At 32.6% G+C, this 25507-nt stretch overlaps 1 protein-coding gene across 2 annotated transcripts in view; it reads left to right on the forward strand.

Annotated features, from left to right (window-relative positions):
• The window catches only part of SPOCK3 (SPARC (osteonectin), cwcv and kazal like domains proteoglycan 3), a 456613-nt gene that overhangs the window by 383295 nt on the left and 47811 nt on the right, over positions 1-25507 (forward strand). For both annotated transcript variants that reach the window (XM_070257231.1, XM_023636338.2), the window contains exon 7: positions 23255-23374. In XM_070257231.1, the coding sequence (XP_070113332.1) occupies positions 23255-23374 (120 nt within the window). The remainder of the gene's footprint in view (positions 1-23254; positions 23375-25507) is intronic.

Genomic DNA, 25507 nt, shown 5'->3' on the forward strand with positions numbered 1-25507 from the left:
TGCAGCCTTATAAAGCATACAGAATGCTTTATAAAAATGCTACTTGATGGCAGTGAAATTAATTAAAATTCTACAGGGCCAAAATGTACACACACATAAGAATTATTTTGGCGTGAATTAACAGAATGAATAATGAAGTTTATAGCACCAATTACCCAGGATATACAAAGAAACTTGAGACAGCCTAAAGGAAAAACATATATTAAAAATCAGATACACATACACAGTTGAAATCGCATCTATGAACAAAGGCAATGCATATTTTAAAGCTAGAAAAGAGATTGAAGGAAGGATAACAATAATTTTTAGAAAACTGTGAGTTACTTCTATGAAAATGGCATTAAATGATTTTGAAAAGCACTATTTTTATTTCCAAAGAGGAGAAGAAAGGACAATATGAGCTGCAATTAGAGCAGAAATGATTTAAATTCATTTTCTAGAAAATTAGTTTATCCTAATAGAAGAATTATTAAATAGTTCCTACCAGATTATGCAAGTTTTTCTTAATTCTTTATAATTGTAAATATGCTGCAACATAATAGTAAGATGAACATGAATTATAACTTAAATAACTAAGTTTGAGACAGAGTTATGGAATTTAGCTAATTACTGCAATTTGGGTTAACTGTGTAAATACTCTGAGCCTCGGTTGCCTCATCCTTAGAATGGGGATCATGTCTCTCAAGATTGATTAGTGAGATAATTATATTGAAGGCCTATGATAAAGTTTAACATGACTTAGAAGCTTAAAAATGTGCACATCCCTTTGTTAGGTCATATTCTATATATGTAAGTGTTTTACGGAAGACCAGATAATTTATTTAGAATTTTGTAACCATATCAAATGCACAGCTTTTCATTACTAGTAAAGTCAACATCTAAGCTACACTAAGTATCATGATACCGTAACTTTTTCATTTGCGTTTTGTGATTAAACAGCTCTGTGGTCATAGGTCTTCTTTTCCTGATTTGGTAGGCATATTATCTGTTTAGTGATGCTCTGACAATATAATTTGGGAAAAAAATTCCAATTACAAGAAATGTTTCCCTTGCATCACTTATATCTTAGAAGTTCTGAGGGGGAAAAAGATTCATCATGAAGCTTTTAAAGTGAAAAGTTTCTCCTTACTAACAATAATTTTTGTATCAATATATATATGTGCAACCAAAATATATATATTTTCTTGTTCTTTCAAAATATAATTGGCATATAATTGTATTGAACAACATAATAATATTTGATATACAATTATATGTAGCATGATATAAATATTATAAAACATACTACATGCAATATCATGTATTGCTCTAATTTATCCCAATCATACTTTTGGATATGCTCTCTGCTGATAATAATTCCTCATTGGAATGAATTCCTCAAAGAATGAATATTTGAGAATAAACCTCTAATTGCTATATAATATTATTTTTAGAGTTATTATTCTTCAGTTTTGAGGTAAGCAGAGTGTTGATGTCATTTCATACGCATTCCTCAGTGCCTGCCTTTTCGTTGACTCTTCCATTTACTGGCTGTTCCTTTTCCATTCTCAGGTTAGAATCTTATGGTGTGACTGTGATATTTTATGTGAGAATATGCCGCAGACACTTTGTAAAACTTCTCTGAATATATATTACTTATTCTGTCTATACAGCCATTTAGTCTTTGTCCTGTAGACTATTAGTGATCTTACCAATTGTGATGAGACATTGAGATCAGATTTACTTTATGAAAATGTAATTTAGTTTAAATCATTTGTTGGTTTATGATACATTAATCATGGACAGAATGTGTGTACGGAACATTAATTTGAAGCAGTGAGAATAAGCAGCTGTGTTTCCCTGATTTGATAACTATAGTATATATATTAATTGTCTGATGAAATGGAATCATTGGAATAGAAAATTCACTATATTTCATTAAAGAAAAAGGAAATAAAAAGGCTTATATTTATTAATTTTAAAGTATACCCCACTCCCCCCCACAACCTCCTAAACCAGTGATACATTTAATAACAGCATATGGTCAATGAAATTAAAGAATATATAATAGTGTTACTCTATATGTGTTTGCATGTGGATACATGGATGTGTATAAACTTTGAAAATGTAAAGACTTTAAGATTTTTTTTTAGAGCTCTTTCTTTTTTTTTCAAGATTGTCACCTGAGCTAAAATCTTTTGCCAATCTTATTTTTTTTCTTTTCTTCTTCTTCTCCCCAAAGCTCCCCAGTATATAGTTGTATGTTCTAGTTGCGAGTGCCTCTGGTTGTGCTATGTGCCATGTGACACCACCTCAGCATGGCCTGATGGGCGGTGCCATGTCCACACCCAGGACTCTGGGCCACTGAAGCAGAGTGTGCGAACTTAACCACTTGGCCATCGAGCCAGCCTCAAGACTTTAAGATTTTTAAATAAAAAATTTAATTCGTCCCAGGGGAGGAATATTATCCAATGGGATCATATCTCAAAATAAAAAAAATTCTTTTCCATATCATGCTGTTGATATATTGTGAATATTTTAGCTGAACTAATACAAATGCAATATATATATAGAAACACTCTTTCTAAAAGTAGAGCATATCACCAAAATCCTTCAGGATTATTCAGTTGTAATCTCTTTCTATATTTAAAGTGACAGTGTTTGTGTTGAATTTTATGAGTGTGATGATTTCTTTCAAGTGAAATCTCTAATCATCAGCATACTTCTCTCAAGGGAATACCACATGACCAATTTATTTTATTTTTCTGTGAATGAAATATAAATATTTACTTTTCCTACAAATCTGATTAATTTGAATTTAAATTTTATTTAAACAGCATTTATTAAAATATTAAAGACCTAGTTGAAAGTGAGATAAATATTAAATGTTCCATCTCCTATACCATGTCATAAAAAATCATCATCATGATGAAACTACTTGATTAATTTTGTGCATTATGATGATTTGGGGGGGTGCTGAGCTCCTTATGAGCAAGAGTTAAATTTTCAATGAACTTGTCAAATATTGGACGTTGCGTAGAATAACGATTAATAGAGGAAAATATTGATTGGAAACCCTAATTAATTAATATTAACAAATGGGCATTTCTTGACTTTTTCAAATGTTCCAATTAAATATTTTTAAAAGTATAGAACAAAATAAGAAAAACAGATCTTTAATTTGGAAAGTTGATTATGGCTTAGTATCATTAGGCAAATTGAGAAATCTAAGTACTATATATTCCTAAAACCCAATATGGAAAGTCTCAATCTAAATGATAAAATTAAAACATTTTTCTAAATTCCAGTTTCCTCCAGTGATCAGAAAAATGCAGAGATCCTTGCAAACTGGTATGTTTGTAAAGTTAAATTTGATTTGAAATATAATAAAATAGAATTTTGACCAAAAAATGAGGCAGTTACATTCCTCTTAATAAGGTTATCATGTTGCAAATAATAGCAATCCTTTTCAATCATTTGCCTTGAGATGGCTGTTTCAAGCTCAATGTTACATTCCATAGTACTAAATTTAATAATCACAAATCTCTTATTAACCTCTAAGTAGCATTCTATGCAACAATCCTGCTACTGTCCTACCGATTTATTTCATGTTCTTTAGTCATGACACAATTAAGCTAGAAATCAATAACAAAGATAATATTAAAATCCTTCACATATTTAAGCATTAAGAAATATATTACTATATAATGTACAGGTCAAAAGGAAATTACAATGGAATTAAAAACCTTATGAAATTAGATGATAATAAAAATAAATAGTAAATATCATTGCTCATGAGATGAAGTTGTCAGTTCGTAGAAAGAAATCTTTAGCATAAGATACATATATATAGAAAGAAGAAAATCAAAAGATCAGTGATCAAACCATCTATCTCAAAAAGTTAAAGGAAAGGAACAAATTAAACCCAAACAAAGAAGAAGAAAGGAAATAATAAAGGCAATAACATCAGTTAATAAAATATAAAAAAAAACAATTGAGAAGATTACAAAAGTTGGGTATTTGGAAATATTAAAACAAATGTTAACCTGAAAATGAAAGAGTGAATGCATAAATAAATAATATCATGAGTAAAAGATTGGGGCATTATAATATAGCCATCAGAAATTAAAAATATAATAAAATGAACATCTGTCAGTCAATACATTGGAATATTATTAAATAAGTTGAAGTGGACAAATACCGAAGGGAAAAAAAAAACCCTTACTTAAATTGACAAAAGAAGAAATAGAAAATTTAAATAATCTAATTATATTGTAGCAGTAGAATTTATACTTCACATCTTCCTGCAAAGGAAAATCTAGGCCAAGATATATAAGGAAAAAATAATACTAATTTTATTCATGTACTTTTAGATAAGAGGAAAAAAAGGTAACTCTCACCTTTTTATTTTGTGTGTCCAGGATTACCTTGCTAACAAAGTATGTTAAGGAAATTAATAGGCTCTTTTCATTCATAACTGTAATTGTAATAATAATAAATAAAAAATAATAACAAATTAGTCTAGGAATAGATATATTTTTTAAAGTATAATATATCACAACAAAGTTGAGTATTCCAGGAATTACAGGGAGTTTAACATTAAAAAATCATTTTTGTTTATAGCACTAAAAAAATAGAAAATCACATTTAAAATTATTTAATGTTTCAAAGTCCATTTATGACACAAAACTTCAGAAATTAATGATCAAATAAAACTTCCTTAATCTGATAAATTCTACATAAATGTCTATAGCAAATATTCTTAACAATAAAATGTTGAACACATTGCTTCTGAGAATGAGTACGTGACAAGGATGGCTGCTAAAATGACTTACGTTTAACATTTCATCTAAGTGTCCTAGAAGTGCACTAAGTCTACACAATTATATAAAAGTGGTATTGATAGAGAGAAATAAAACTGCATTTATTCACAGACAATGTGACTGTATATTAAAAGTCCAAAGGAATTTAGAGGTAAACTTTTAGAAAGAGTAGGTGAATTTAGAAAACTGCTCATATAATTTCATTATAAAACTAATTTTATTTTTATTTACAAGAAATAAAAGAGAAATTAAAATTGAGTCCTTACTTAAAATGGTATCAAGAAACATCAGATAGCTAGAAATGAATTTCATTAAGAAAATTCAAGACCACTACTAAGAAAATATAAAATATTGAAAGTAAAGAAAACTTGAATAAATGGAGGTACATACTATGCCCATGAATAGGAAGCATCAAAATTCATCTTTAGAATAAGTGATATCCTAGGCAAAATCCTAGGTGAGTTTTTGTGGAAATTGACACACTGTTTTTAAAATTTATGTGAACTGCATTAGACAAAGAATAGCCAAGTAACTGAACAAAATAAGGAATCATGTATATGAAAATACTTCTAAAAAATTAGAGACTATGAAGCTTTAAGTAATTCTAAAGGCAATGATAAGCACGTGATTATAAAGTTCTCTTGATTTTTTAATTAGGAAAAAATATATTGGAGGGTATTTCAATTGTACTCTCTGATTAAATGAACAATTTTGTTTAAAAAGGCAATAAAAGCTTGGAAGCTGCATGAGAGATGAACCTTCTCTCTTCTCTTTCTCTCCCCTCTCAAATATATATATATGTGTGTGTGTATATTTATGTTTTGTCATATAAATATGTAGGAGGGGCAGACAACTCCTCTACCCTCTAGGCCCTTCTGGCTGATCTAAGAATTAAACTGACATGAGACAGAATAACAGAAGAAAAACCAAGCAAAGTTTAATAACATGTATACTTGGGAGAAACCCAGGAAACTGAGTAATTCACCCAGAATAGCCAAAGCGGCCACCTAAAATATCATCTTCAGATAAACACAAGGAGGATGTTGGGGCGGGCGTGATTGGGGACTTCAAAGGGGAGGAAGACAGTTCACATGGAAGTGGAAAAGCAAATATTTGGTAGATAGAACTTTGATAAGAAGGGCTTAGCAAAGACCCTCACATTCTACTGATATCTAGAGTTATCTATGGTGAAGGCCTATCCTGGGCACAGGTCTTTTATCTTCAATTCTTTTAGACAAGGGGAGGGTCAAAGTTTCTTTCAGAGTCCTTTGTTCTTAAAAATAATCAAAGCAAAGAGACACATTTTGGGGTGACCAATTATGATGCCCCACATATGTTTTGTTTCGTTTTTAACAATATGTTCCATGTACCAGCTGAGCAAGCTAGCAATGTGCTGGGAATTTGATTATATCTTAGTTTCATAGTTTGGACTGTAATCTGAGGATCCTAATTTTTTATTTAAAGCTTTAAAATGTTTTAAGCCTGTTTCATGACTACAAGATGTACACACACATACACTCACACACTCACTCATTCACAAGATCTATTAGTATCTCCATGGTATTGCCTGCAGAAGATAATATTTTCCTCATCAGTATCTCAACAACCATGAGACAAATATGCTTCTTGATTTAAGTGGTATGTGAAGAGAAATTAAATAAAACGACTATTAGTGATACATTACTGTGTTTTACGTGCTTTATCCAAATATCAATTCCTTTCAGCTAAGGACTATCAGGGACACACCTGTAGTCAAATAAGGCAGGTCAGTTGACTCGCTGCAGTAAAGGAGAACATACCTTTGAACTTGTATTAAATGGCTTTAGCAAGAGTTCAAAAAACTGAGACTTGGCTCTGGGTTAGATATTGCCGGAGGAAAAGATAATTCCACTGCTTGTTTTACTTAATAATTTTTATCATTAGGGTGGGAGTAATGAAGTAGAGCTAGATCTGTAAATGATAAAATTGTAGTAGTTGGTCATATTAGCCAAGAACAGCAAGGTTGGCGGGGGGCGGTATTTGCCTAATTTTATGCTCAGATGTGATTATAGAATGGTCATAAGTTTTGTCTTGCTCCATCATGGTCAGGGAGTGGCCTTGTCTGATGTGGATATTCTGTCAAACACCACAGTTTAGCTATGAGGCCAAACCGACACCTAGTAACCCCAAGACTTACGCATTAGTGCCCAGCCATCTCCAGCTGTCAGGGTCTGCTTTTCCCTTTCTCACATATTATATCAACTAATCATTACATCAACAGAGATAAGTGTTATTAGCTCTATTGTACAGATGAAACAACAATAAAACCTCAGAGAATAATTTGCATAAAATAAACCCAGGATTTGAATCTTAACTCTCTGACCCAAAGCACATTCCCTTTCAACATCCCTCCACATTAACTCATGGTTAATGTAACAAATATATACTTTGTGAAATTCCTTATTATCTTTGTTCTCATATTAGACAGAGGATGATAATGAGCATGGAACAGAAGAGAATCTCGAAAATGATCTAAAATGATTAAGAATGAGTACCCAGAAGGAAGATTAATTTCATTAGTGTTGCTTAAGCAGTAAAAAGAAAAAAAGTGGCACTGCGGTATATAATCTGTTTTAAAAAAGATCTTTATGTTTTCTGATCAGTTGTCTATATTGACCTTATATTAGCTTAAATAAGAGTAGTGGAAAGCTCAAAAGAAGGGAGGAAAAAGGAAAGAGGGAGGAAGACAGCCAGGCATAAGATGAAGGAAAAAAAATTTATAAATTTTTCGCAGGCACAGCAGTCTGCTAATGTTCATCTGTTTATCTTTTACTATTTAAGTCCATCATAACTCAGGGATGTGTAAAAAAATTCCTTTATGAACTTCATTATACTTCATCTGAATGCATTTTAATTCTCACGTTTTATGGTCACTCTGGTATTTTCAATTCCAAAGCTGTATCAGAAGCAAATTTATACGTATTTACTATCAACAGGTATTTGGTAAAAAGGTCATTGAAATCAATAGTTTTTTGTACTGATTTTTATGTTGAAGTGGGGACAGAACGACTTTGTTCTATTTGGGAAATAATGAGGTTTTCATACTGTCCAACAGAAATATTCCTCATGCTGTGGGAACCCATCCCATTTTGTCCCTGTCTATAGTTGAGGACTTTATAGACAAGGCTCCGTTAGAAATGCATAAACCACTCTGGGTATTTCAAGGTAATATGATATGCTGCCATATCCTAAAAGTGATGGAGAGACAAAAGTCAAGGAAGGCAGATACCAGATTCATGTTTTTACTAGCTATCAAGGGCAATGGTAGGTACCAAAATAAACTAGAGCTGAGCAATTTTTAGGAAGAGAAAATCCAGAGGGGCAGCTGCAAAACCTCATATGTAACACTGCCCATAAGTTGGCTTGCTCCTGCTGCAGGAGCAAAAATATCATTACTGCTCCTCTTCTGCATTCCAAACAGAGAGTGAGTCCCTGCTGAGGTGGAATCTAGTCTGGAAACATGCTGGTAGGGATTCTGGAAATGTCGTTCAAAGCCTTGCAGCCCTACCATACAATAGAGAACACAGAAGAGGGGAAGTGATCCTTAGTTGCCAGCACTTACTATGGCATTGTCGTTCTATCAAGACTAACATATATGAGAAAATCTTAAGAAAGATCTATCAACTTCCATGGAAAAAAAATTTACAGCAGAGGAAATATTATATAACTCAAATGTTATCTGTGGTCAAGAGTTAGAAAGTGTATACATTCTGGGAAGAAAAGCAACTAGTAAGAAGGACTTTTTTCTTCTTATCTGATGAATAAAACAGTTGAAATAGATGACTATTAAATATTTGATTTTTTTTCATGTAATGTGTCCTATTCAAACTGTAGTTTTGGGAAAAGAAACTAACAGAAACTTGAGTTTAATCAAAAAATATATTGTTGAATACAGTGTTCTCTTTGCTCAACTAGCAGCAATGGTCCTTAGTTCACACTGATGTTCAAAATAATGAGACCCAACAGGTTTTACCCATACACAGTTACTTTGCTTTAATAAAGGCACATGGAAGGCAACAACACAGCTTGCATAGTAACAGCATGTTGGAGCTCTCATAACTCCAAGCATGACTTCTGCTATAATCACTCTCTACTTGGAACATGCAAGAAACACAAGCAATGAAGCTGAGAGAGTGTGATCCATCTTACCTCAAGAATCCATCTGCCATGATTTTCTTTGTTTTTATCTGTACTTACTTAGCCCCATAGCTAGTGATTCATCCTCTTAAGAGTTTTGTGACTAGCTTCCATTCTCCAGGCCATTGGTATCACCTCACTATAGGTAACTTATTGCTTGAAACACTAAACACTGAAGTACAGATGTTTGGTCTGGCATATAGTGCTTGGCTGGATTCTCATTTATTTTTTTATATGATATAGTCATACTACTGAAACTTCCTTGATTTAGTGTTGCGAGTATTTGAATCTTAATCATAGTAATGTGTACTTTAAGACAAATCAATGATAATAAAGAACACTGATAATCCAAACAACTGTGTTTCTCAAAATTTTACTAAAATTTTTCGTACCTGATATAATATAGTCACATATTCAATACATATAGGAGCAATAGTGTTTAAGGTTTTTAAAGTAATGTTTTTATTTTATAAGAAATATTTTCCTGAAAAGTCATGCAAATAGCCTTTCATCATTGTATAACATAGCTCACTTCCATGCAAGATAGAAACATCATCCCCCATCTGGTGGCAACTCCTCTTAATTATACGTAAATTGCCTAAGAAATAAACAATCTCCAAGGAGATAACCTCATTAAAATTATTCACTTAGGGCCAACTGCAAAAAAGAGGCTATAAAATGTGTAGTGTTACATATTGCTGATAATCAAAAGAATTTATTTAGGGGCCGGCTCCATGGCCGAGTGGTTAAGTTCTCGCGCTCCGCTGCGGCGGCGCAGGGTTCGGATCCTGGGCTCGGACATGGCACCGCTGGTCAGGCCACGTTGAGGCGGTATCCCGCATCCCACAACTAGAAGGACATGCAACTAAGATATACAACTGTGTACGGGGGGGGGTTTGGGGAGATAAAGCAGAAAAAAAAAAAAAAGATTGGCAACAATTGTTAGCCCAGGAGCCAATCTTTGGAAAAAAAAAAAAAGAAGAACTTATTTTTTATTGAGGTCACACCAAAGACTGGAGCCTTACGAAGTCCTTTAAGACACGAATATAAGGACATTTTCTAATTTGTGAATTCAAATTAAAATGCCACATGCATTTAACTGTTTCTAAATTATTTATGTACATAATATTTAAGTAGTAAAGTGGTAATTAATAAAAAAATATAGGTATGTGTTATCAATGTTGTTTAATTTAACCATTTTGTAAATCCACATTATTTTTAAATAACACTGTTTTTCTACAACTCTCAATTGCCTTTGAATCCATGGTAGGGAACATAAATTCATTAACATTTTATGGTGCTTTCCTACAGACAGCAATTATATTCTAACGCTGTGTTAGATTATACCTTTTAGAATATGTAGAAAAAAATTGGTTACACTATTTAAATAGTATTTATTGTAAGAGATTTTCTGAAATATGCACTTGCAGTGTTTTATGAACTCAAAAATTCTTTCACTTGTTTCAGACTTATATATGTGGCTCTTGCACAGCCAGTCAGTTTTTATTATTTCAGATGATTGCTGGATGTACCAACCTTTGTGCTTATGACTTCATTTTTACCCTACAGTAATTCTCTTAATGGTTACTAGAATTGATTATAATAGCAGCATGCCTCTATTAATATTATGCAAGAGTAAAAGCAGTTCTTGGCATGTTCCTGAATGAAATTCATCTGATTAAATATGCATTTTTTGATTACTGTCTAACCTTCTACGACCTTTAATGTCTGTCTTTTGCCATTAAAGATTAATCTGCCAGTCTATCAGATAAAATAATAATCTGAATGGATCTGCCTTACTTCATCTCGTCTATTAAATCAGATAAGACTATTATTTTTACTGTTTGTAGATATATATGTAACCATAAAATTACCATCTAGCAGGAAAAAAACTATTAGACTGCAATACTCTGCTTGCAAATTATATGCATTATCAAATATATTTTCTAGATATCCAAAATTTGCCAGGCCTACAAAAGAAGAATCTAAAAGGAAATTTTTTTAAAAAAAGAGTAACACCATAGTTTCCATTGATTTATCCATCTATCTATCCAACCAATAATTTTTAAAGTCCCATTTATTAACAGTGTAATTCTGCTGTGCAGAAGATTAGGCATTCATGGAAAAGTTATGATAGTGTAGCTCTATTTGCCTTTTGTGAAGTGCATATGTGTATGTGTGTATACGTGTGTATTTTGATAGAACCTTATTGTCCAGAAGAAAATTTGGTTCTGTGATAACCAAAAAAAATAAAGTTTTGATAATGCAATATATTTTACCACTCTTAGAAATACATATTGTTTGAAAGCATATTAAAATTCTTGATAAATTATGCAGAAAATAAATCGGTTTAAAAATTTTTCAGCACTGTGTTTACCAAACTCTTTTGGCTGTGGAATCCTTCACCATGAAACAAAGTGTAACACTTCACAGAACTGTGATCTCCAAGGCATATCGTGGGTGATGTTGTGGTAGAATTTACTGTTTAATCAGTGTATTTTTCTCATGCTGACAGTAATTAGAAACCAACTTGGAAACAAATAAGAAATGTATGTTCTCTTTTTTCAACACTTCCTTCAATATACAATTATGAGTGATAATTGTCAAGGATATTTACTGTTTAAAATGATGAAATATATTATATAAAGATTTAAAATATACCTAAAAGCATAGATTTGAGAAGAAGAGCTTTTTAACATGCACAATGTGAGTTTTAGGTGATTTGAATAACATTCTGTGACACTGTGATAATGTGCCACCAGTTCAATGCATGCCTACTGTTAGAATTGTGCCCCTCAAAATATGTAGAAGTCCTAACCCCTACTACCTCACATGTAACTGTATTTGGAGATAGGCCCTCTAAAGAGGTAATTAAGGTAAAATAAGTTCATATCAATGGACCCTAATCCAATATGACTGATGTCCATGTAAGAAGAGAAGATTAGGACATAGTCAACACATACCGAGGGATGACCTCCGTCATCCACGTGAGGAATCGTGAGAAGGTAGCTAACTGCAAGCTGAGGAGAGAGCCCTCAAGAGGAGAGAAAGAATCAAACCTTCCAGCACCTTGATCTTGGATTTATATCCTCCAGAACTGTGAGAAAATAAATTTCTGTTGTTTAAGCCCCCCAGTCTATCATATTTTGTTATGGCAGCCCTAGGAAACTAATGCACTCGCTAAGCATTTTCTTTGGATCATACGGTCCAATGGGGTTCTCAAACCCAACAGAAGGTTACAATGTAATACTGCAGTTTCCCCCCACCAATAAGAGCAACTGCAAAGCCCCCCTCATTCCACAGAAGCTTCTAGTGAAGCCCTCTTCCTTTCAGTTTCATTGATTACTTCATGATCTGTGGTTTCCTAACAAATATGGAGTAGTTTCAAAATTAGTGAAGAACTTTTCCTCTCACTAACTCTACAGTTAGTCTGCATTTAATAAAAGGATAGAAACAATTCTATATATATTCAGATGAATTAGATAAAGATATCTCATTGCTCTTTCTAGAAATACAAATTAGTAATAACTCCAGGCATGGAATTTCAATACCCTTTTTGGCTAGATCATAGGTAAGTTTAAGTTCTAGTGTCAAGTTCCATTAGTAGAAAAGATCAGCAAATATTTGAAGTCTCAAATATGTTGATTCAAATGCTTTAGTTTAAAAAGTGTTGACATCGCCTGATATTCATTGTTCTCCTAGTCTAACAACAGAAATCGATTTATCTGTGTTTTATAGGACAATAAATATTCCAAGAAAGTTTGTCATCTTTAAGACATTTGCCTAGAATGCTACTGTGTCACTTGATCCCGTCCCTAGTTGCTTCTGCTTTTCAGGGAGACCTTTTTTATAATCCAAAATGCCACCGACTGTCAGCAAGTAATGAATCATGTATTACTACCGCCCAAATGCTTGCTTGGAGACTCATCCATTCAACACGGGCTCTCTAATGTCTGAACAAAATGCCTCTCAGAATAAAACACATCCATCCTTAGGCTGGTCCTCCAAAAGTCAATTATTTATGAATCAGAAAGTTTCAAATACACTTGTAGACATCAATATTCTTTAATGGCTATAGAAATTGTAGCTCATGCTTTAATAAAAATGTACGATTTATAGCAATGCTGAAGACTCATGGTTTCACTTCCATAATTTATCACTTAAAAATTTCAGTATGACTTTAAGACACAGCACACTCAGACTGAAATAACCCTTGGTAAGGAATTACTCTCAAGATGTCTGTGTGTGTTCTCCTGTGTGTGTGTTTGTATGTGGCAGAGAGGATTTGGAGGGGCACTTACCTGATTTTGTACTTTGTGCAGCAGAGGCATGACTCCTGTAGTATAATGGAGTCTACCCCAAATCCTTCTGTCTCTCTAGTAAAAAGCCTGGGAAGTTTTAACTGAGCTTTTTAAGAAAGGCATAGTTTAATATTTTTCATCTCCGTTCTAGAATAAGACTTACCTGCACTTTACTCTAATTAGGCAAGTGTGTGTGTATGTGTGTACATTTGCAATTACATGTATGTTCTATTTTAAATTTTCAGTTCCTCTTCATTTACTAGGCAAAACTTCTAGAAGGCTTTCTTGCTTTCTTTTCAAAATGTCAAAGATATGATGATCTCTTTTGGAGTTCATCCTATTCTTGTCCCTTCTATCTTTCTCTAACATCTTGTCTCTGCTTATGAATTTTCTCTTAAAATCTGGTACTATTGATTCTTACTGAAGAAAACACTCTCTAAAACACCTGCAAAATGTCCAGCATCACTTACTTAATGGCCAGAAGATGTTCCCTTTTTCTCTAATTTGTATGTCCATTGTGTTTCATGTGTATATTGTCTTTCTCAAGGCAATGATGGATATATTTTTTACCTTCTGCTTTGAGAATAACTTTCTGACCAGGCTCCATGGTGAAAACATAATTCACAATTGAACAGAATGTAGAAGCTCCCATTTACTTTGAAGCTTCATGCATGTATTCCTGGAGGGCATTCAGGGGTAGTTCTATCTTTGTTTCATTGTCTGATGTCAGTTATTCTGTGGACTACACACGCTGTATTCATTTTGAGCTAGACTATCATAGATAAATATGTAATTCATGCTTTTTTGTATTGGAAAACTTTTTCTAACCTTCGTTAAGTTTTTTAAAATCACTAAGTACCTCTATGACTTTATTTCTCAACAATTGAAATATAAATAAATTATAAATAAAACAATGCACATTTTAAATATGTTTAAACTATTTAGTGGGGTTAGAAGCTGATGTTTTACAGAAACAAATTATCTATGTGTACTAAGAGCCTTTACATGTCATATTATGTGACCCAGTAACTCCATTTCTATGATTTTTCAAAGGAAATAAGAGACAGAAATATTTTGCTGAATAAATGTTCAACCTAGTTCTTCCTATATGCACACAAATTAAAAATGTATTCTTTGCATATGATATTTATTGTGGGAATGTTTAACGTTATATATTCACATAATGGTATTTTTACATCTACCACATATTTCATTGTCAAATATTTTAACAACATGACAAATATTAAAACAACATTTTAATATCATTCTATGATCTAATGCAAAGGAGTAAGATTAAAAATTGTTTGTTTGATGTGATCCAAGCTATATAAAATCTACATAGCAGATATACCAGGTAAATATTTTAACAGTGGCTTCCTATTGGTGGTGGTGTTAAATATATGGTTTTATGTTTGTTCTTGTTAATATACATTATAAAATGTATATATTTACAAAATTGGCATGTCTTACTTTGGTAATAATAAAAAATGGCTTTTTAATACTGTTATAAAAATAACTTTATAAAAATATTTTAAAAAGTTATCATCATCATGTAATGTGAACTAGAGTTGAAATTCTCTAACAACTAGATAGTTCATAAATGGCTCTTCAAATTATAGCATGAAACAATCTTTATGGACAGTTGGAGCCTAGAAAGAGGAGATAGAGATTCTGAGAAGAATATCATAAGCTAAAAGTCACACACACAAAAAAGATCAAAGAGCTCCTCAAGATTATTCAATTTCAATTTGTTATTTATGTATTTAAGGCCACCTTTGTCTGAATGTGGGTTGAAAAAGAAAAGAAAACAAAGCAAATTCACAAAGCTTTGCGATAAACTCTTTCAGAAATGTGGAAATCTGTGTCATTTATTCATTAAATATTTATTAATCATCGCTTTACGTGCTAACACAGCTAGGTATAAAAAATAGGGATAATTAAAGAATATATGATATCCATACTCAAATAACGAAGAGTGGAGTTCGATAAAAAGGAAACTCTCCCTACTCCTCTTTAACCTGAAATAAGCTTTGTGCTATTCAGAGTCTTTTATTCTTACATTGTCTTTCTCATGTGTCCAGGACATTGTGGCCTATGTACTGAAGTGTAGGGGTTGGTGCTAAAAGATAAATTCCTTGGACTTTTCTTTGTGTAATAGATTTAATCTTGCAAGAAAATATTCACATCAAGGGAAACGTAAGCCCTTTTACTTTTAGAGTAGTTGTTTTCTGCGGGGTTTTCATTGTACCTCATCCACACATCAACCTAATCCCATCAAGGAGACTGCCAGAACCTATATACTTTAAATTGTTAGAGGAAGTTTATTTACTGAGACAGAGGTGTGGTGATGTTTCATTTCTTCACTTCACAGAAAATCAGACTTAGGAAAATCTTTTCTTTACCAAAATCTCATGAGTGGAAAAATATACCAAATATGTTTGGGTACATTTTGTAATTATTTTCTTACATTTAGCAAGAGTGAATGATGATTTGAGAAAATTTTTTTTACTACCTTAGGAATTATGCCTAATAGAGACAGTAATCAGCTTGCTCAATCCACAATTGGAACAAAACTTATAACATTCTCTCAATATTAGTGCACAGTTACAATGTAGACTTCGATTTGAGTCTTCCCAGAGCATCCTCTGCCTACAAGTTTGTATGTATTTAGATCTGAACTTGTTATTACATAAAATGGTTTTAATGAACAACTCATAGTAACAGACATCAGTATTCTTTCTTTAATAAATGATAATAAATAATTATATTTAAGTATGTTACAGTGTAAGTGTATCAGGAACATTTTAACTTATTTTGGTAAAAAGCATAGAGTGTGGTACCTATCAAAATGTAAGAACCTATGAAAATGTTTGTGACTGGAAAAAATATTTATTGGTCCTAAAATAAAAAATGAAAAGAAAACTGAATAATCAAAATGACTAAGTGTTTAACTTAATAGTTATAAAATATGTCGACTTCATTAATTTTTAAATTTTATGTTATAAAATTTAATTAAATTTCAGGAAGTATGTGGTTTAAATTTTCTGATTTGGCAAGAATTCCTGCTTTGTCTAATGCTTTCACGTAAAACAGTGCCAATTTCATATTCAATGAGTTAGTTGTTGGCAAAAGAAAATTAACTTCCAAAATTATAAAAATATTTTCCAAGATTTTATACCTAAAATATTTTTAACGTATGCTGCAGGTTGGGGCCTCCCAAAATAAAATATCTTGGACTTCTGGAATGTTCCCAATGTCTCTCCATCAATTCTCACTATGTGTGATCCTCTCTGAGTAATATCAAGAACCTCGAAGGTGAATACACAAGTATCCTTGTGTAGACCTGTCATTGATAATTTGTATTATTTATTGGTAGGGGAAAAGATTCTAGTTTAGCATAATAGAAATTGTTCTGAATTAGGAGTTCCAGATTTGCCACCAAATAGCTATGATTTCAAATGAGGTAACAAATTCTCAAAGCTAATAGGTGTTATAAAGGAAGCTAATGCCTCAATGTTTGATTTAATGAATATGATCAACAAATGTTAATTGTCCTCCCTCAGCTCTCATCCCCTCAATACACGTTTAGTATAGCCCAGTGGTTTCCATGAAGAAAAGAGACAGGGCGTGGAGGGGAGAGACACTGTGTCACTGATTTTCAATTGTGGGGTTAAAAAGTCAAAAGATACGGAAGGAATTATAATGAAAATCAGCAATCCACCTCCTGCCCCACTTCTCCTCATCCCCACCCCTGGGTCACAGAGCTAATCATTTTTAAGACTTGCTGGTTTTCCCCATCTGGTGATTAGCTCATTTGTGAAATAGCTATTTATCAACTTCAAACATTACCTTTAGATTTTCTGCTTTGATGAGAATATATTTCACTTCCCTCCCACTTTCCAATATAATTATATGGCTATTCTTTGTTTTGCACTGGTTACAACTTAAAAAGCAAAACATTAGCAAAAAAAACAAAAACACTTAACCATCTGTTTCCAGTTCCATAGACGTCTCTTGCTTCCTCATTTTGTAAAACTAGGACATTAGCACAACTCTGTTGCGTCTATGTGTCTTCACTTCCACATCCCTACATCTAGTGACAACAGTTGGACCATTCATTGCCAAAACTGACAGCACTGAAATTATATTCTATAACCATTGTTAAGTCTTCTGTGAATTCTTTATAAAGTGAGTCAATTTGTATATTAAGAACTTTTACAATATCGTGATGGTGTAAATATTGTTCACTGAAGAGTAAGAATTTATACTAGAATTACATCTGTATAAAAGCATTTTTTTCTGCCTCAATGGAGAGTATTACTAGCATCAATTTTAAATGCATTCTACCATTTCACATCCCAATTGCCTCTATCATGGCTATGATAAGTTATTACAAGTTCCCAATCAGACACTATTCTGTCAAATCACACTCTCCCCACTACCCACCAGATTTGTCGCTCCCTGAGCTGTCCACCTGCTTGCTCCGTCTTTAGATGGACTACACAGCTAGTTTGAATACTGTGCTTCTCAATTTTTCTTGAGTGCAGTCCCTCTTTTGTGAATTTCATGTCTTTGTTTTTCTTAATTTCCTCTCCTGTTTTGCTGCAGCCCGTTCTCATGGTGGCATGGAATGCAAAAATCTCTGAGTTCCTGCATATCTAAAAGTGCCTTTATTATGCTCTGTTGATTGATAATTGAGTAGAGATGGAATCCTGGATTAAATCCATTTTTCTTAGAATTTTGAAGGCTTGCTTTATATTCTTCTATAATTCATTATTGCTAGTGATTATTGGGATACCAAGCTGATTCTTTGCCTTTTGTGGCAAACATTTGTTTGATTTTGTCTGATTGTTTATTTTTGTTTTCTTCCTGGAAGCTCATATAGCCTTCTTATATTTCATGTTCTAACTTTTAAAAGATGGCTTGGTGTGAGTGTGTATATGTGTATGTTTAATTCATTCAGCTAAGAACTCGGTGGTCCATCTCTCTCTGAAAACTTCTCTCATTTTGCTGTGATAGGAATTATTTTCTATATTTTTAAAATAATTTTATCCATTTAAAATTCTTCTTTCTCTCTTAATAACTTCCATAAGTTAGATATTGGACTTCTTGACTGATCCTTCATGTCTCCTATCCTTTCTTTTATGTCCTTCCTCTCTAGAATCCCTCAATTGTTTTTATTTTACATTCTAAAATATTTTTTAGCTTTATTCCCACTTATTCTATTACATGTTTTGTCTTATCAAATTTGCGAGTATGTGTATGCATATATATAAAAATACATATGTAACTTTTTAGATTTCCAAGACCTCCTCCCTTTTTGATTGTTTGCTTTGCATAACACCATGCTTTAAAGAATAATTTGACATAATTGAAGAACCTTGCATTGAAACCTAGCTTCTCTTTTATTCAAATTTAATTTAAAATCCTATTTATTGTGTTATTATAATTCGTTATTCTGTTATTCATTCCTGATTACAAATACAATTAGATGAATGAGTACCAAGCACTGTTCTCGTTCACCACTGGCTATAAAATTTAAGGCAGTGATTTAACTTCAGTGTCCCACTTTCCATAGCTATAAAAAAATGATAATAATCCTTTACCTAATCTTCCCAGCTTGATACTAAAATCAAATGTGAAACCTCATTAAAGACATTTCCTGCTGTATAAATGCAAGATATTATTTATAGAAAAAAAAATCCATGTAGTAGAACTGTTGGAAATTATGAAGAAAAGACATAAATTGACTTCTTATGGAAAAGAATAGTAGTAAATCACTGATGTTTTGCTAACATCATACATCTCTGCCGTAATGATCATGTCACGTCACTACAATCATAACTTACTGAAATGGAAATTTACAAGCTCTGAGTGAAGCAATGCTTGACTTGTTTGCTCTAAGTTGGAGAAACAACTTGGTTGTTGTCATTATCATTATTATTATTTTTGGGACTACGGATTAAGACCTTGGACTCTGAAGTCTATCTTTTTGGATTCAGAATTTAGCTCTGCCACTTATCTGTCTGACCTCAGGCAAGTTCTATAGCTCTCAATGCCTCAATTTCCTAACACTTAAATAGAAGGAATAGTAGTATAATCTTCATAGGGTTTTTATAAGGATTAAACATGTTAATGTATGTAAAGTACTTAGAGAGCATGCAGTGTTAGCTGCTGTTATCATTATTACTACAAGATTCCTAATTCCTAAAATATTCCATTGCAATACATGAATAACCTTATGTTGAAACTTAAGCTAAAAAATATGTGACATACAATAAAGGTATATAAATTCTCATATTTGGGTAAATTTTTTTAAATGCTATTATTCTTATGTATAAATTACTTAATTTCATAAAAATCATACAAGTTCACAAATATTTCATTAGATATACATGGTAAGCACTATGTCACTAATAGTTACTAATGAAATAAAAGAAAAGAAAATTCATACCTATCTGTTCAACAAACTTTTTTATCATTCTTCAACAGATATTTTATTAGATAAAAACTTGTTCTTGGGGCTGGCCCCGTGGCCGAGTGGTTAAGTTCGCGCGCTCCGCTGCAGGCGGCCCAGTGTTTCGTCAGTTCGAATCCCGGGCGCGGACATGGCACTGCTCATCAAACCACGCTGAGGCAGCGTCCCACATGCCACAACTAGAACGACCCACAACTAAGAATATGCAACTATGTACCTGGGGGCTTTGGGGAGAAAAAGGAAAAAAAATAAAATCTTTAAAAAAAAAAAAAAAAACTTGTTCTTTGCTGGGTGTCGAGGGAAAAAAACATAGGATGAATAAGGAAAATAGAGAACTAAAATTCATTTTTAAATGTGTATTTGTTTTAAGTAGATAATGCGTTAATATGCTTTAAATTTCAAAGTACAAAGGTACATATACTGAAGTCTCCCACCAACACATATCCCTCTACCCAATCCTGTTACAGAGGTGGCAATATTTCAATCTTGTATGTGTATTTTCAGAGATATTTTAAGCATACATAAGCAAAAGCATTTTTTTCGCCCTTTTTATGCAAAGGAAAGTACAGTCACGTCCTTCATAATGACGTTTTGCTCAATGACAAACCACATATAAGATAGTGGTCCCATCAGATTAGTACTGGAAGGCCTAGGTGTGTAGTAGACTATACCACCTGGGTTTGTGTAAGTACACTCTATGATATTTGCACATTGACAAAATCATCTAATAATGCATTTCTCGGAACACAACCCTGTCATTAGGCAAGACATGACTGTATACTAAACATCCTTTTCTGCTCCTTATCTTTTTTCATCGAAAGCTATGGATCTAGCTACCTATCAGTAGATAATGAGCTTCTTAATTTTGTTAATGACTCATGAGAGCTTCATTGGACGGATGCACCTGATTAATATCACCGGGCTACTGCTGATGGACAGTTTTGTTGTTATCACACCTGTTGCTATAAAAGTGCAGAATAAATAATATTGTACAATTTAAATGAGCTTATAAATGTGTAGGATACTTGTGTGATGATTTGTAAGAGAGGGAATTTCCTGGGTCAAGGATTAGATGCACTGCAATTAATTTTTAAATAAATTTTAAATTTTTTATTCATTTTTGAATATTAATACAGGTATATAGCACACAATTCAAAAGGAAAAAACAAGTGAATGGCAAAAATAAGACTACCTCACACCATTTTCCTCCATTCATCCAATTCCCCTTACTGGAGATAATTAGACTTACCAGCTTTGTATATATCCTTCCAGGGATATGTGACGCATATATAAACTTATATGTATATGTAGAAGAATTCCTTTGGTTTTCTTCTGATAGCAGTTTACAGGATCAGAAGACTTTTGCCGGGATGTTTGTTTAAACAGAGATACCAGGCTAAAGAGTAAATGTTCACCTTAGGAGCATACTATTTACTGCCTCATCACTCAGTCTCAGACGTTGTAGATCTTATCAGTAAAAGTAATGCTTTCTTTGACTTTCACTATAGTTCATTGTTTTCCTTTCATGAAATGACAGTGAGAAATTCTGTACTTTGCTCTTTCCTTGACCAAGGATTTTCAAACCTACACTTGGCACACAACGTGCATTCTGGGATTCCTTTGTATCATCTTCCAAGAAATTCCTTTCACTTCTCTCTTAAATCTTTTATTTCTGTGTCTCAGCCATCTTCTTTCTTGATTTTCTCTGTAGTGTATCATATTTTCCTGTAGCTTGCTGGGGAAAGGTTATGTGAGTGGTTAATGTTTTGGATCATATGTATTTAAAAATCTCTTTAGCTTACTCTCCCACCTGATTTTTCTGGATGTAAGATTCTCAGTTTAAAATATGAAATAATTTTTCAATGTCTTCCTGACTGTCAATGTTGCTGTTGAAAAATCTGAAGACATGTTGATTCCTTCATCTTTGTGTATGAAAATTTTGTTACACTCGCCCATGGCAGCTTGTAGGATCTTCTTTTTTGCCTCCAGTGTTGTGAAATGTCACAATAATTTGCTGGTATGGGTCATCCACCTTACTAGATATTGAGAAGGTCCTATGGATCTGGAATTTTACTCCCTTTAAAAATAGGAAATGGTGTTAAATTATACAGTTGTTCTTTAGTATCCCCAGGAATTGGTTCCAAGAGTCCTGTGAATACCAAAAACTTTCAGTGCTTAAGTTCTTTGTCTAAAATGGTGTGGTATTTGCATATAGCCTACACACATCCTCCCTAATACTTTAAATCATCTCTAGATTACTTATGATACCTAATACAGTGTAAATGCTATGTAAATAGTTGTGATACAGTATTGTTTAGGGAATAATGACAGAAAGAATGTCTGTACATCTTCAGTATAGACACAACCATCATAGGCCTTTGGAACCATGGTTGGCTGAATCCATGGATCTGGAACCCACCATTAGTGAGAACTAACTGTATTACATCATGTTATGCTATTTTATGTTATCTTATACATGTTACATTATATAATACATATTGCAATATAACATATATAGTATATATTTGATGTAATGAAACATTTATAATAGTATAAATTATTACTTTTAACAAAATGAACAAGGGAATACTATTAAAGAGTGCTTATCAGTTCAGGAAATTGCACATTTGCTACTTATTAGACCTATTGTAAGAATATGCTCTAAACAATGTAAATAAGTATTTTTTATATTTTCAAAATATTCGGCAACAAATTACTGAATTTGACATACCATATTTTAGCATTAGTCTGACAGACACACACATATATACACACACACACATATATAAAAAATATATTTTGCTACTCTTTATTGTATAGACTATTTTAAAGAATATAATTATTGATAAACAGTATTTTTAAGAAAACAAAGAGGATTAATTTAAGTTCCAAATGTGAAAGTTTACTTTTACAACAGAAACATGATAACATTTAAAAAAATATTTTACAATCTTTCCTAATAAATAAGAGAGTGCTTCCTTCTCTGTGCTTAAAACAATATGTAGGATTAAGCCAAATAGAAACAGCATATATTTATAATTGATAATTCCTACATATATTGAATTACTAATGAGGATTTATAAATTATAACATAATAGATATGGCCAATAATAAATGTATTAGTATTCATTTTGGATTTTCAACTCCTTATACCTCAGATGACCTACCACCTTACCATGACAAAAGTGTTCAGCTCATAAATATTATGACAATTTATGTGATGCTAGCAATAAGAACCTTCAATCAAGTGTTACATTCCACTGAGGCGTGGAAGTTGAATCCTGCTTAATAATATTTCTTAATTAAATAAAATATTATTGTTGTATTACATCTTATGTTTTGTATGCATATTTGTTTTCAGTTTTTGAAAAGTCAAAACACAATGCGTAATTGTATGACTTTCTTTTAGTTGTTACCTTTTGGAATACTTTGAGAATCAACATTGACATTATGCTAAATTATTACTCAAGGTTTGTGTTGTTTCTCTTTGTTTTCAGCGTGCAGCGACCTGGAGTTCAGGGAAGTGGCAAACAGATTGCGGGACTGGTTCAAGGCTCTTCATGAAAGTGGAAGCCAGAACAAGAAGACGAAAGCATTACTGAGGCCCGAGAGAAGCAGTAAGATGTCTAAATTTGATATGTGTCATTGTGTTTGATATGGGATTTTATTTCCAATGAATCACTTAGATGAAAACACATATTTCAGAATTTATCCTTTACTTCGATGCCGAACAAAAATGAGAACATTGTGATTACTTCCAAGCACACTCATAACATTTTGCAAGGAAATAAAGCATTTATGACAACTCTGGTTAGAAGAACAAGTATCCCCTCAGAGACAGCATTTAGATTCCAGTTGAATTGAAAGACTAGGAATATTTTTCAGGGTTTTGATAGAAGTGGTAAAGAGTAGAACAACACAGAAAATAAAGGTAAGAATCTTGGAGTACTTAGATTTTTAGGGAACACAATTGGCCACACCCCCAAATTAGCCTTTTCATGATTGCTTTGCAGGCATTCCTAGTTTGACTCACCCATGACAGTAGACAAAAAGTATATTGTCAATGACACTCGGCAAATCGAATTCATAAAACGAAGAAAACAATTAGAGCCATCTGAATCTTATATGATTCTTTCATCATCTGTAGAATCTCCCAAAAACATTTTTTAATTCTTTAGAAATAGGAAATGCAAATTGAAATAGCACGCTCCTGATTAACTTTATGAAATTTTCATTTTGTATTTTTTCATTTATAAAAAAATATTTATTATGCATTTAATGCATGTAAAGGAAAGATATTGAAGCATGAGATTAATTTTAGGAACTTTCAAATATTGAAGCATTTGCTCTAAAATGCAACAAGAGAGGTAGAGCAGTAATTATGAGCAGCATCTTGTAGCTGACAAGGAAAATCCCAAGAAAATCCTCAAATATCAGTTTCTAGTAAAATCACTTAAGATGGCATAGTCATTCATAAGCTGTATTTCCTAAAATGCCTCATTTGTTTTCTTCTCAACAAGGAATTTTCTATAATATCAATCTTTTGTATTTATGAATCTTATTTATGTTCTCAGAGAATTTAATAATTCTTTTTAATTAACCTATCTAATTAAGCTATCACCAATAGACATAATAATTGTCTTCGTGTGATGACTGTGTATGTTTCGTCTTATGAAGTTCAGAAAGACATTAGAGTATTTTCCTTCCCTGTAGGATTGTTTCCCAGGTTTGTCTTCAGAATTATTGTGTAAATTTTGGCCAGATGTTAATTTTATTGATGCCCTGAGAGAAAGATGCCTGATCTTACCTAGTGTAAACAATAAAATACATTTGCCCTGTTTCATGAAAGAAACATATCTGCAGTTGGGTAAAGATTGATATTGATAGTGATTTTTTAAAAATTCATATCAACACCTGTCTTCCCAATACTCATACTTGAATACTTTTATTGCTTGCTCTCCAATTTCTCTGTTGAACTTGAGTTCAGACCAATAATCCCCCCCATATTTGGAGATGGATGAAAGGAGAGCATGTAGAACACTCAGCACGGTGCCTGGTTAATATTACACGTTCATCAATATTATTTCCCTTTCCAACTTTTTCTTGAAAGAAAATGAGATGCTCTTAATATAGTGGATTAACTACAAGAAGCTCCTTGAGAATTGAAGATCTTTGGAAAGTAAATGAAAAAGTGGGTACAGGATTATTTGTACTACTTGAAAGTCTCAGAGGTCAACTAGAAGTAGATTTCCCCCAAAAAATTATGCATTAGAACAGATATGAGAAACCCCTAGATAAGAAATGGCTCGTTCCCTCAACTCCTCAGATCTGTACACCCTTTGGATGAGTCCTCTCTTGACTCCATCATATTTAATTTGTGAACCAATCTTTCAATATAATACTCCCCTTCTCCTTTCTATCGTTGATTTTCCTTCACAGCTTTCTCACTATCTACCATAGTGATGATCTACCTGTTTATTTTGTTTATTCTCTCTCTCTCTCTCTCTCCCCCCAGTAGACTACTGTAAACTCAATGAAGGAAAAGATCTTTGCTCACCACTGTATTATCAGAGCATAGAATAATTTGACACAAGTATTCACTAAATAAAAGTGAGTAGAACTATGGATGGCTGAAGCAAAGAAGCACACAAAAATACCGCATTGTGTGAATATACCATAATTTAATCAACCAATTATTCACCTAGGAATGATTGTATTATTCTCTCCATGACAATCAATTCTACAGTTAA

Source organism: Equus caballus, chromosome 2 (assembly GCF_041296265.1).
Source record: "Equus caballus isolate H_3958 breed thoroughbred chromosome 2, TB-T2T, whole genome shotgun sequence".
Lineage (NCBI taxonomy): Eukaryota > Metazoa > Chordata > Mammalia > Perissodactyla > Equidae > Equus > Equus caballus.